The sequence below is a fragment of the Pseudorca crassidens genome, chromosome 17 (genome assembly GCF_039906515.1).
Source record: "Pseudorca crassidens isolate mPseCra1 chromosome 17, mPseCra1.hap1, whole genome shotgun sequence".
Lineage (NCBI taxonomy): Eukaryota > Metazoa > Chordata > Mammalia > Artiodactyla > Delphinidae > Pseudorca > Pseudorca crassidens.
The window spans coordinates 79,286,067-79,299,433 of record NC_090312.1 but is presented as its reverse complement, the minus strand read 5'-3'; the positions used below and the strand labels follow the sequence as shown (position 1 = coordinate 79,299,433).

General features: G+C 44.8%; 1 protein-coding gene across 8 annotated transcripts in view; it reads right to left on the bottom strand.

The window, feature by feature from the left end:
• Nucleotides 1-12,607, bottom strand: part of NSMAF (neutral sphingomyelinase activation associated factor) — a 63,569-nt gene extending 50,962 nt beyond the window's left edge. For 2 of the 8 annotated variants that reach the window (XR_010936508.1, XM_067712263.1), the window contains exon 1: nt 11,972-12,602. Coding sequence is in view for 6 of the 8 variants with exons in the window: in XM_067712263.1 (XP_067568364.1) it covers nt 11,972-12,030 (59 nt within the window). In the remaining 2 variants the exon portion in view is untranslated. Of the gene's footprint in view, nt 1-11,971 lie in introns of all 8 variants that reach the window. The other 6 variants (XR_010936509.1, XM_067712268.1, XM_067712264.1 and 3 more) reach the window with 5 other exon arrangements.
• Nucleotides 12,608-13,367: the final 760 nt, after the last annotated feature.

Here is a 13,367-nt window from a genome sequence, read left to right as displayed (position 1 = left end):
AAAATAACTATTCGTCAATAAGACAATGGCATAATTTTGTTGCTATAAAAATAGCCTTCATATGGGCTTCCCTGGTGGCACAGTGGTTGAGAGTCCGCCTGCTGATGCAGGGGACACAGGTTCATGCCCCAGTCTGGGAAGATCCCACATGCCGCAGAGCGGCTGGGCCCGGGAGCCATGGCCACTGAGCCTGCGCGTCCGGAGCCTGTGCTTCGCAACGGGAGAGGCCACAACAGTGAGAGGCCCGCGTACCACAAAAAAAAAAAAAAAAAAAAGGCTAAAATAGTAAATCTTAGGTGTGTGTTTTTTTAAGTTTTCTGGATTTTTAAAAATTTTATTTAAGTATGTGTTTTTTATGCCAATAAAAATATAATCACATCAGCTATTGTATGACTAAAGTCATTATTTTGGTAAATGAATTATATCCTCCTTAATTTACTAATATGCCTATTTTGTAAGTAATGTAAAACGCATGATAAAGGGATATAACCACATCATTATTCAAAGGATTAAGAAACTTTTCTGAGTTTATTTTTTTCTTTTTACTGAAGTATTCAGTTATACCTGCTTGAAAATTTTTATATGTAAAAAGTATTACTGTAAAGTTTCATGGTGTTCTGAACAATGATTTTCAAAGTGCATTCCATGGAGTAAAACGTTCCAAGTTTTAAAAAAAAGTAAAAATAAAAACACTTTTATAATTTTATGATCTCCCTCATTAGGGGTGTATCAGACTGTAAATTATCTCTTTAGGAGACTCGGGGCCCTGCTCCTGGGTATTCCTTAGTTTACTCCATCTTTACAGAGGTGTAGTGACATTTTCTTTAGATAAACTGACTCATTCCGCAATTTAACTTTCCTGAAAAAGATGCTGTCCCATCCTCGTGTCACCTAAATTGCAAAGCATACTGTTCAACACTTAACCAACAACGTAAGACAAGTTCACCCCAGGCCAGCCCTCAGAGTTAACCCTGCCTTCACGGCTACCCAACAATTATTCAGCACTCTGTTGATAAACAGTATTTATAATGGAGCCAGAAGATTTTGCTAGTCAATCATTTCTCTAGTTGGAGATGTAAAACTAGCTTCACTGTGAAGAGGATTGTGAGACCGCAGGAAGGGCCAGGACACCTTAGTGACATGTGCACGGCGGCAGAAAGGGTCCGAGTGGCCTGTATTTGCATCTCTCCTCTGAACACCCCACTATCCTTGGATTAAGCTAGACTATAGGGCCCCCACTACCTAGAGAGCTGGTTGAACTAAACTGGGCATTTTTGGTAAGCTTCTTAAAGCTTGAAGCTTAAAGCTTGGCCTCTGAAACAAAGAATGAATTAAGAAGATGTTTAAGAGACAAGAACACTGTCCAGTGACCCACTGTTAGAAATGTGCCCCCAAGAATACATCTGACAGCAACCTCTGAATAGGCAAACGAATCTTACCTAACTATACGAACATCCATTTCTCCTTTCTCAATTCTGCTATTAAGACATCACAAAACCAAACCTTATTCTCTGCGAGCGTTCAGCTGAACTAAATCGACTGCATTTTCCTGACCTACCAGTCAGAACTCTGTCAAAAAAGATCAGATTAGCATGAAATGAATTCATGCTGGAGACGGATGACAACTTCCTCTCCTAGCCGTTTATAAAAATCTGTCTGATCTAGAATTAGCGCTCAACCTACTTATGCACATATGCTCTTTCTGCACCTTTCCAAGTTCCTAGATCATGGAAACATGCCGTGGTTCCAAACTCAAACTCTCCCAGGAGTTTACACCAGGAGACCCAGGCACATGGGTGTCCTCTGCATCTTAACCCATCTTCTGAAAGTCTAGCCTGCCACTTTCAGTCTGATGGTATCATTAATAGAATACAAAATAAGAGCCACTTCCTCTGTCATGAGTAATATTTTACACTGCTGGGCTGGGCCGGGCCCTAGGCAAGAGCCTAGTTTTACACACAACTTCAGGAGACTTAAATATATATATATATATATATATATATATTTTTAACCTGTAGCATCGTTTAAAGCAAGCACTCCTCTGGGGCTTTAACTTTCTTGATGCTAACTTACAGGACTGTGATATCCTCTTAATCTGTCCTTGGTTGTTGCCCTTCTTGCTTTATATATATATTTTTTAAATTATAAGCTCGGAGGAATACTACGTGTACCACCATTCTCTGTTTATTTGCTTGTCTGATTTTTTTTTGTAACTCTTCACCAAAGACCATTTGGATTGGACGTTCTGAATTCTATTTCTGAGAGTTTGACAAACTTCCTAGGTCAATATCCTTTTCAGAACTGTCCAGTAATGATCCTGTTTTATTCCCCTTCCTGGAAACTTACAATATCTGCCTTCTGAAAAATTTAGTTTCTATGCATGTCAGAATCCTTCTTAATCCCCCTGGGCTTCAACAATAAATAACTTGATACCATTGCCTTTTCTGATGGTTTCTGTCATTGCTACTTGCTTAATGACTCTTTAATACTCAGAATTTTGAAAAGTTCTCAAGCTCTCGGCCTTAAAATAATTTAAAATTTCTACAAGGGAAGGCAAGGAACGGGAATTAGATCTCATCAAGCTTCGGCTGGGTGAGGTCTCTCATTTTCTGTGTTGCCACTTCCTGTTTTCAATCTCCCTCAGGTACACATCCACCATTTTTTCCCACCCACTTGGGTGGCCTGTAACCAATGAACACAATTACGTTATCTCTGTTCCTCTTTCCCATAAGTCCTCCGGGTCTTTCCGCGTGGTTCACGGACTCCCCTGCAGATGCAGATCTTCAGAGCCCACTGCCTCACCTCCTAATGGGTCTCCCCTTTTTGAATAGGTCTACAGCTTTTTAGCACTAGATTCTGATCTTGAGTCCCATCCCATCAAGCTTCAGTGACACCTAAACACATATTAATCCCCTTTTGTAATAAAACTTGACTCATTTTATTATCCATGTTCTATGCATTTTTGCATAGAGACATCTGAGTGATGAAATATTATTTCTAGTCCCTGAACCAGTTGTTTTCTCATGTAAATTATTGGCCCTTCCCCCCTGGAGCAGCATTTCATGCCTGCTGTCCCCCAGGGTAACCGATTTCACTATTTCATCTGGCCCTCTGACCCCTTCCCTTGGGAGTAAGTTTAAAACTCTATCAGACCCTCGGAAATTACGTTCTCCTTTGACTATGTGAGACGCAGTTACTTCCTGGCCAAGATGGCTCAGATGCCGAAATGCCTTTCACTGACACCATCCATAAGCCAGTTTCTGTTTTCACGTCTCAACAACCTGTGAGAACAAATGGCCACAGTATCACCTAAGCTCTCAAAGTCTTTCAATTTCTTCACCAGGGGTCACAGCCCCAGGGAGGATACTTCCATGAGCCTTCTCTACACTATCAAGAAGATAAAAGCTGGAAGATAAGTTTGAAGGAACAGACGACAAGGAACCTAGATGAATGCTTAATTACTGTAATCTACAACAGTGCTTCCCGAACTTCAAGCATCTGGGGATCCTGTTAACATGCAGATTCTGGGGGACTTCCCTGGTGGTCCAGTGGTTAAGACTCTGTGCTCCCAATGCAGGGGGTCTGGGTTCGATCCCTGGCCAGGGAACTAAGATCCCACGTGCTGTGTGGTGCAGTCAAAATAAAAAAATCAAATTAAAAAAAAAGAATAAAAGCAGATTCTGATGTGGAAGATCTGAGTGGAGGCTGAAATTCTGTATTTTCTAACAAGTTCCCAGGCAGAGCTGAGGGGATGGCCCATGGACCACCCGTAGTAACAGGGTACTAATGTCGCCATAAACCAGGCGTGGAGCGTTCCTGAATCATAGTAAGTTTCAGAGATACCATAAAACAAGCACTGGCCTAGGATTTAAAACAGAAGCAGCACGCTGTGGTAGAAAAGCGGCTGGACTGGCTCGGAGGACATCTGCTCTAGGCTCAGTGCAGCCACGTCTTGGCTTTGGACTTTTAGCCAAACACTTTGCTTACCCAGGCCTCCAGCTACCAAGTGAGGGGAGGGAGCTATAGATTAGATTACCTCAAGAGTCCTTCCTTAACCAGTGGGTTTACAGATTAAATAAACCTGGGCCTAAAGAAATCAGCAGGAATTCCATTTCAGGCATCAGGGCAGATGAGATGTCCAAAGAAACAGTCTCGATACAGATCCTCTAAAACTGGATAAATTGCTAAAAATTTCAAATGCTCGGCTGAGGTGATAGAAAAGTAAGGGAAAGTCTTAGAAGAGAGAAACAAGTCAGCAGGCACTGGAGCAGTCTCTTCCCAACTCTGAGTAACAGAGCCTGAATTCAGGAGGGGACAGTCATGGGGGGAGGGGGAGGGAGTAGAAAAAGCTAGGATCCCTCAAGTAACACCCTTTGAGGGTGGAAATAAAAAACCACCCACCCTACTTTCCCCAGAGGGATATGGTAGGACCTTGGCTCTGGGCTGGGGACAAAATAAGTTTCCTTTAGAGCCTGAAACCACAAGCCTGCCTTGACACACATTTGGGGTTAGAATTCACACTACCTTTTTAGCTGAATAAAACTCAAAACAAACCACTGTGGTCTCTCCCCCAACCCCAGGCAGATATACATGCAAACACTTTCTGGGAAAATACACTTTAAATCCAGATCTCCAAGAATTCCCGAAAATAACTCAAGGAACAAAAGGCCACAATCCAAAATCATAAATCAAGTGAGGAAGTAAGATTACTGAATGGAGGTCAGTACAAGAAGCAAACGACTCAATGAAACCTGTAAAGGCTACAGATAATTATTTTCTGTATCTGATCATTACAAGGATAAGTTTAAAGAAATAGAAGGACATCAGAAGTACAAGAAAGGAACACACTTTCATCAAAAATGATCAGGCAATTGTAAGCAACCCAAACAAAACTAGAAAATTTAAAATATAATAAGTGAAATTAAAACTTTAGAGGGATAGACAGCAAATTAGGCAACTAGAAGAAAAAAAGTAGTAAACTGTAAGATGGATGTAAATAAGCCACAATGCAGCACAGAAAAAAGATACGTATTAAACAGTCATTTTGAGATATTAAAAGAATGGGGAGAAGCAATATTCCAAGAGCTAAAGGCTTGGCTACAAATTTTCCAAAACTACTCCAGCTTTAGGAACCCCATCCAGGAGAGATGAATAGAAGGAAATGTCTGTATAGACAAACAGCAAAACACTGCAAAGAAGAGAACTTAAAAGCAGCCAGAGAAAAGGCAGATTCCTTACAAATAGCAGTGAGACGAATGACAGGCGTCTGTTGCAGGCTGGTCTCCCAGAATGGAAGCTGGCCACCCACAAAGCTCCAGAGACCTGCCCTGACCTGTGTTAAAGGCAACAGTCTGGGTCAACAAGACTGAACCCCTGGGACTTCCCGGGTGGCACAGTGGATAAGACTCCGTGCTCCCAAGGCAGGGGGCCCAGGTTCGATCCTTGGTCAGGGAACTAGATCCCACATGCGTGCTGCAACTAAGGAGCCCGCCTGCCGCAGCTAAGACCCAGCACAACCAAATAAATAAATAAACGCATAAATATTAAAAAACAAAACAACAACAAGGTTGGACCCCAGTACCTTAATCATGCCAGAGGAAGCGTTGGCAGCTCCCTAACCATGAACACAGACACGTGAACCTACCCGACCATATTATGCAGACCCAAGTGCAATACTTAGACAGCCCCCAGTCAAGCCAGGGAAGGGACCAGGCCAACCCACAGCCACAAATGTCGCACTGGGCCTGGCGAGCAAGGTTCCATCACAGCGTAACTCCGCTGTGTCCCAGCCCTGGGTCACCCCATGGGGTCCAGGCTTCTGCTGGAGTCTGCAGCCTGACCCTGCCAGGGAGCTAAGAGCCACACCAGGAGGGCACGGCGCATCTGTCACTGACCTCCCTCTCCTGTGCTGAGTCTCCCCCACCAGTGCTGCCCCAGCAAAAGCCTGATGCATATTCCTGGCCATTTGCCTTCCTTTGCAGAATCTTCAAAAGGCTGAGAGAAGTATACATCCAGCAAAACCGATTTTCAAAACAAGGGCAATATAGGGACATGTTCAGACAGACAAAAACAAACATAGTTTACTATCATCAGATCCTCATCAGGGGAACTTCTAAAGGACATTCTTCAGGAAAGAGAAAATTCTGTAGGGAAGATATTATATGCAAGAAGGAATGCCAAGACAATGGTAAATATGCATGTAAACTATACAAGCATTAACTAAATAATTATAATGTCTAATTTGTAGGCTTAAAATATATTGAAAATACTGGACAATGACAGACTATAATTTTTTTTTTTTTTTTTTTTTTCGGTACGCAGGCCTCTCACTGTTGTGGCCCTTCCCGTTGCGGAGCACAGGCTCCGGACGCGCAGACTCAGCGGCCATGGCTCACGGGCCCAGCCGCTCCGCGGCATGTGGGATCTTCCCGGACCGGGGCACGAACCCGCGTCCCCTGCATTGGCAGGCAGACTCTCAACCACTGCGCCACCAGGGAAGCCCCAGACTATAATTTAAGATGGGCCAACAGGAATTAAGTGTTCCAAGGTCCCAATATTGTTAGGAAGGAGGGTAAAGAGAACGATTAGCCTCAGACCTTAAGCTAAATATAAATGTTAAAATTTCGAGGGTTAGCACTAGAGAAACAGAAACAATATGTAACTCCCACACTCTTCAGGACAAATGAAAGGGAACAAGGGGATCTTAGTTAATCCAAACCAAGGAAAAATAAGAAAAAATTAAAGAACAAAATAAAAAAGTAAAAATGATTCCAAATAAATTGGTAATATTAACAAATGTAAATGGACTAATCTGTCAAGACAAGAAGTATCAGAACAAATTAATAAAAAGTTCAACTACAAACTATTTATAAGAAATAAGCCTAAAATCTAAGGACAAGAAAAGTTGGAAGTAAAAGAATGAAAACTTATATATAATGCAAATAACCAAAAGAAAACTAATATAGTTATATTAATATCAGACAAAATAGAAAAAGAATCATTACTAGGAATAAGGAGGTCATTATCCATTGATGAAAGATTCAATCTGCTAAGAAGACATCAATTCTAAGTTTAAATAGACTTAATAACATACCCTGAAAATAGTTATAGCAGAAATTGATAGAAATACAAGGTGAAGTTAGCATCATGAACCCTCTCTCAATCAGAAAAAATTCATTCAAGATCTAAATAACTAACAAGCTTAACGTAATAGATATATATACAGAATCCTGTACCAATATTAATATACATCTATTTTCCACCTCACATCAAACATTTGTGAAGATTGACTACATACTAAGTCATAATACAAAACTTCAAAGTATTAGTATTATACAGACCCCATTCACTGAACACACGTTAAAAAATTAAAAAAACAAAAAGATAACTTGCAAAATCCATGAGTTGGAAATGTTAAATATCTGATGAGAAAAAGACGAAATCACAGTGGCATTTAGGAAAAAACCCAGCGATGAATTCCTTAAATGCCCATTTTATATCACATTTGAAAAACCATACAGCCAACACACTCAGAATCCATTTATGGGAGATTCTGGTGTCTTCTTAAATGGTAGCCATTTTGGAAGATGCTAATTTGAGACAGTAATAAGGGAATAAGATGATAGGCTAGTAACGCATTTTGGGTAAAGCCAGTATAAATTCTAAGTTAATCAAAAAATTAGCAACACTTATTTCCACTTTCACTGTTTTTTTGTTATGTAAGAAAAGTAACTATGATGTAAAGAAATAGGATTTATGTCGATTTCTCTCAGCCCATCAGCAGTCCTGACTAACTGAGCGCTGATTCTGCAGTTTACCTCCATTTTCGACACCTGGCAAATCCCAGAGAGGTATTCAAGGAATAGGATGACCAGTCTTAAAAACGAAAGATTAAACCAGAGTCTAGCAAATCACTTTGCCACCTCAGCAAGTATTTTCAGTGTAACAAACACAGAATCAATTGACAAAATAAACCTATTAAGTAAAAGACATTTAATATCAGCCAAGAAATTTAATATCAGCATAAGCAAGAGAATTATCCACACATGGCATGTCTGAAGCAAAGAGGAAGTCTAAGGAATGCCTGTAGAACGATTAATGCAATATGTGAGCCCAATACAGAACTCATAATCATCACGTTTTATCCTGGAATGACAACTTACAAGCCACAGCTAAGCAATTTGTTCTGTGACACTTAGAGAGAAAACGGACTCTCTTCCAGTGGGGACATGCCTCAACTATCTCAATTTCTATATCATCCAAAACGAAAACAGCTGTGGTTCCCCCACACCACTCCTAGATGTGAACGTAACAATATACAATTAGCTTACCCCTAAATCTTGAAATAGAAATATCTTAAGCAGCAGCTGTTTGTAGAATACCCTCGTACGCTAGCCCACTGTACACATCTGCCTTTCCCGACAATTCCAAGGGAAGCGATGTGAATTGTCTTTTTAGATGTGTTTGCATTTATCTTAACACCTGCAATGGACATTTTAGAACACCAGTAAGATCAACATGGCTCCTTCCCACTAAGTCTTAAGCGGGATAACACCGTACTTAATCTGAATAGCCGGTACCTCTTGTTTTCTAATACTGAAAACTACCCAGAGCATTTCTTTACAGCATCACCAATAAATGATACCACTGTATAGTCGTTTAAATCAGAAACCTGAGAGTAGGACTGCTAGGTTTAGCAAGTAAAAATACAGGACACCTAGTTAAATTTGAATTTCAGATAAATTACAAACATTTTTTAGTATAAGTACGTACCAAATATCACATGGGACATACTTATATAAAAGGTTACTCACTGTTCATCTGAAATTCAAGTTTAACTGGGCATCCTGTATTTTATCTGAGAACTCTAAGCTGGTATTCTTCCTCTATTACCTTCTACATGCAGTCCACTCCGCCAAGACCTATCAGTGCTACTTCCTAAAAACATCTAAAATCCATCCACATGGGCTTCCCTGGTGGCGCAGTGGTTAAGAATCCGCCTGCCGATGCAGGGGACACGGTTCGAGCCCCGGTCCAGGAAGATCCCACATGCCGCGGAGCAACTAAGCCCGTGCGCCACAACTACGGAGCCTGCGCTCTAGAGCCCACGTGCCACAACTACTGAGCCCATGTGCTACACCTACTGAAGCCCGCGCGCCTGGAGCCCGTGCTCTGCAACGAGAAGCCACCGCAATGAGAAGCCCGCACACCGCAACAAAGAGTAGCCCCCGCTCGCCACAACTAGAGAAAGCCCGTGTGCAGCAACGAAGACCCAACACAGCCAAAAATAAATAAATAAATAAATAAAAAATAAAAATCCATCCATTTTTCTCCATTTCTTCTGCCACCACCTTGGTCTAAGCCACCAATCTAAGAATCTCCCAACAGCCTCTCTGCTTCTACTTTTGTAGAAATATCACTTATTCTAAATATATCAGCATTTATTTCTCTTAGTGTGAAGCTGATGCTAACTTCAAGCTTCTCCTTTCTGGATCATTATTGGGTAGCAGTAGAAATCTCAAATCACTAAAGCAGCGTGACAGGGACCAATGAAACTGCAACTCTGAAGAGGTGAGGCTTTCATGGTGACCTCTGAAACAGTTCCAAGGAAAGTAACAGTTCTCTTGGGTATGCCGGAGTCAATGACCTGTCAATCATTTTGCTAAATGGTGTTTATTGCCACAAAGAGATAAGCTAGGGGAAAAAACCTGTGCAGCCGAGGTAAATTTGGGGCTCAATAAAGTTGGTTTAAAATACTCATCTTGGGACTTCCCTGGTGGTCCAGTGGTTAAGAATCCATCTTGCAATGCAGGGTACGTGGGTTCGATCCTTGGCCAGAGAACTAAGATCCCACATGCCACAGCACTACTGAGGCCTTGCACTACAACAAGAGAGCCCATGCGCCTTAACTACAGAGCTCATGCGCTCCGGAGCCCACACGCCACAACTAGAGAGAAGCCCGCGCGCGCTGCAACAAAGAACCCACTGCAACGAAAGATCCCATGTGTTGCAACTAAGACCCAATGCAGCAAAAAAAAAAAAAAAAAACCCACCAAATAAATATTTTAAAATAAAATAAAATACTCTTGTCTTTCAGAGAGAATTCTAAGATTTAGAAAGAGACTGCTTGATTGTGAGACATATTCCTGTCATTTAAACTGCTATTCTAGGGACACCATCCTGGTTAGTGTACCCATCAACCCAAGGTTGCAAAGCCACGGGGCAGGGCATTAGAGAATTTGGGCAGTCAGGAAGTAGGATTCAAATAAAAATATGTAGCACTGACTTTTTCCAATTACCGATGCTTAAGAACAGTTGCTGCCTCCTGACTGATGAATAATTATTTTGTTGTGAGAGCTACAGTCATCCCTGAGGGCTGCTAGCCTGTCACGCTGCCCGATCAATGGATACCAACAAAGCAGCTTATACACAGAAATGCCAGGGCGGACTTTAAGATTGGTGTGACGCTGCAGAGCTGCACAAGCTAACCCAATTAAACACAAATTACTGTCGTAGAAATAACTGGCAGGTCTAAAGAAAGCAGGATTCCCTGTATACCAAAGAAGCCATAGAATTGTTACAAATGACTCCTAGATCATAGAACATGATGGCAACTCAAGTGTTTCAAAGTTCTTACAATGTAAATGTGAACATTCATCTATTTAATACAGAATACCAAGTCTTAATGTTGTTGGTACTGAACAAAGAAACTATTCACGCTCTCTCCACATGAAACAAGCATTACAGACGAAGTCCCAAAAGCCTCTTACAAGAGTGAGTTACTTCATTCAGGATCCAGTTATCACTACTCAATAAACAAGCCTGTCTGTGGATAAAGCCTAATCACGCTACCAAAATCGTTCTTGGAAGCCCTATCCAAGATACGTTTTTTTGGTATATCTTCTTCTCTACAGTGGAAAATGAAATTCCAGGCTATGGATATCCTGGCAGAGGCCAACATTAGAGATGAGAAAAGGGTATGAATGTTTGCACCGGGGTCCAGTCAATCCCCATACAAAGAAGTGTGGGTGCTGCAAGATCGCACAAGCCTTAAAGTCTGTACTTGTTATCTCATGTACAATCTGCTTCGTTGGTCCCCACTGATCACACAACACCAGGGCAGGCTAGCAGCACTCCGAGATAACTGGCTCCCACATCCAAAACACTCTGTGTAAAATGACTCATTCCCAGCTCCTTTTGGCACCTGGGACCACAGACCCAAGGACCAGCAAGCTGTCTCACTAGAAATGCACTGGAAGTCTACTTAGAAGAAGTGAGCTTTCTCATAAGGGACTTCTTCCCTTGGAGGCTGAGGATCAGAAACTCTTGAACCATAACTGCTTCGAGGCCATTTCAGCCTTTGCTCGTGGGACCCCAAATCCTCACCGGGATGCCGGTGATCCTGACTGTCGTGCCTCAGCGCTCAGTTCAGAGCCTTCACATGCACTTACAATAAGGTCCACTGCTCGGCAGACAACGTCTGGCGGGCTGGACCCGGGCTTTTCTCAGAATCAGGCCTCCCTCAGAGGCTGTCTCCCAGCCCAGGAGGGCAGGGATCTGCCCAGGCATTTGCTTGAGGGCTCAAGTCCGCGGTAACAAGGCGCGGTGATGGGGGGCACCTGCGTCTACCCCGCAGGCGGGGGGTCCCCGAGCCGCGCGGTGCCGCCCGAGAGTACAAGCCGGCGACAGGGGGCCGAGCGCTGGAACCCGACGCCTGGGGCCTGGGGGGTGGGCGTCGGGGGTCCGCCGAGCCCACTTACACCCCACGCCCCCACCCATCCCCGCGCGGCCCCTTCCGGGTGAGCCGCGCCGCGGCGGCGGGACCCGCGTGGCCGGCGGGGCTCCGCCTGCGCTCGGCTCCGCCGCGGGATGGGCCCCGGTCCGGCTCCCGCTGCTGCCCCCGCGGCCTCGGGCCCCCAGCGGGCCCGGCCTCCGCCCGCGGCTCGGCTCTTCCCCGGGGCCGGGCGCTCACCTCTCCTTGGAGTAGAGCTGCAGCTGCTGCTCGCGCCGCTTCTTCCGGATAAACGCCATGGAGGGAAGGAGGAAGGGAGGAAGGGCGGGCGGGGCGCGCGCGGCTCCGGCTCCGGCTCGGACTCCTCCGCCGCTCCGCTGCGCCGCCGGCCGAGGAGGTCGGGGAGCCGCGGAGGCGGGCCCGGCAGCCGGCCTGCGAGGCCCGGCCGGGAGAGCACGCCTGCGGCCTGGCGTCCCGAGCGGCGGCGCTGGCGTCCCGGAGCCCACGCTGCGCCCGGCGTCCGGCAGCGCTCACCGCCGCATCCTCTCGGCGTGGGGACTCGGGGCGCCGTGACTCAGGCCGGAGGAGGGGCGCGCAGTCACCCGAGGCGCCCCGAGCTCAGCCGCCGGGTGCCCGGGACACAGAGGCCGGCCTAGGGTCTCTCCTTAGACCCAAACGTCCGTTGCTTCACCAGCTACCCCGCAGCTCCGTTTCGCTACTTTACGCTTGAAGACGGAAGACAGCCCGTGATCTCTGCCAATTTGTTGGCCACAGGGGTTCCGAATAACATTTGGGCCTTTTATCTCTTGGTAATTGAAATAATTAGTCACATGACTTTCTCTTTTTCTTAACAGCTTTATATAACTCACATGCCAAATAATTCAGCTGTTTATAGTGTAGCATTCAATGGTGTTTAGTATATTCACAGATATGTCCAATTATCATTAGAGTTGAAACTAAGCAGGACCCGCGGGGCTGGAGGATCCTGGGTACCAGAGCCTTGTCGTGCTCCTTGTTTTTTGTTTGAAGAAAAAGGCTTTAGTCTCCTAGGCCTTCCCTGCGTTGCAAAGGGCAGATTCAAACAGCTACTAATCAGGGAAGTGAGGGATGGCAGAAACAAAGGAATAGCAGTCAAACAATAGCGCTTCTACAAAGCAAAGCCCTAGTTCCTCCTCAAGGGAAACACATAAGCTAGCTCTGAGCTCAGAATCCTGTAGGAACTAAGGCCCCCAACCAGGTGGAGGATGGTAACTTCAGGCTGAGCCCAGGGTTCCTGGAGCTCCGCCCTGTGACCTCCACCAACCAATCAGATAAGTCACACACCCTTCGTCGCTCACCCCAAATTTCGCCTATAAAGACCCTTCCCTGAAAACCACCCAGGGAGTTCAGGTCGTTTGAGCATGGGCCATCGGTTCTTCTCGGCTGGCCCCTGCAGTTAGCCTTTCTCTGCCCCAGACTCTGACGTTTTCAGTTTGCGCGGCCTTACGGTGCGTCAGGCGCGCGAACTTGGGTTTGTCAGCGCAGTTTTGGAACATTTGCACCACCTGAAGAAACCCACCCACCGATACCCTTTAGTTATCCCTGCAAGCCTCCCAACCCCATCAAACACTAACCAACTTAGTCTCTAGGAATTTGC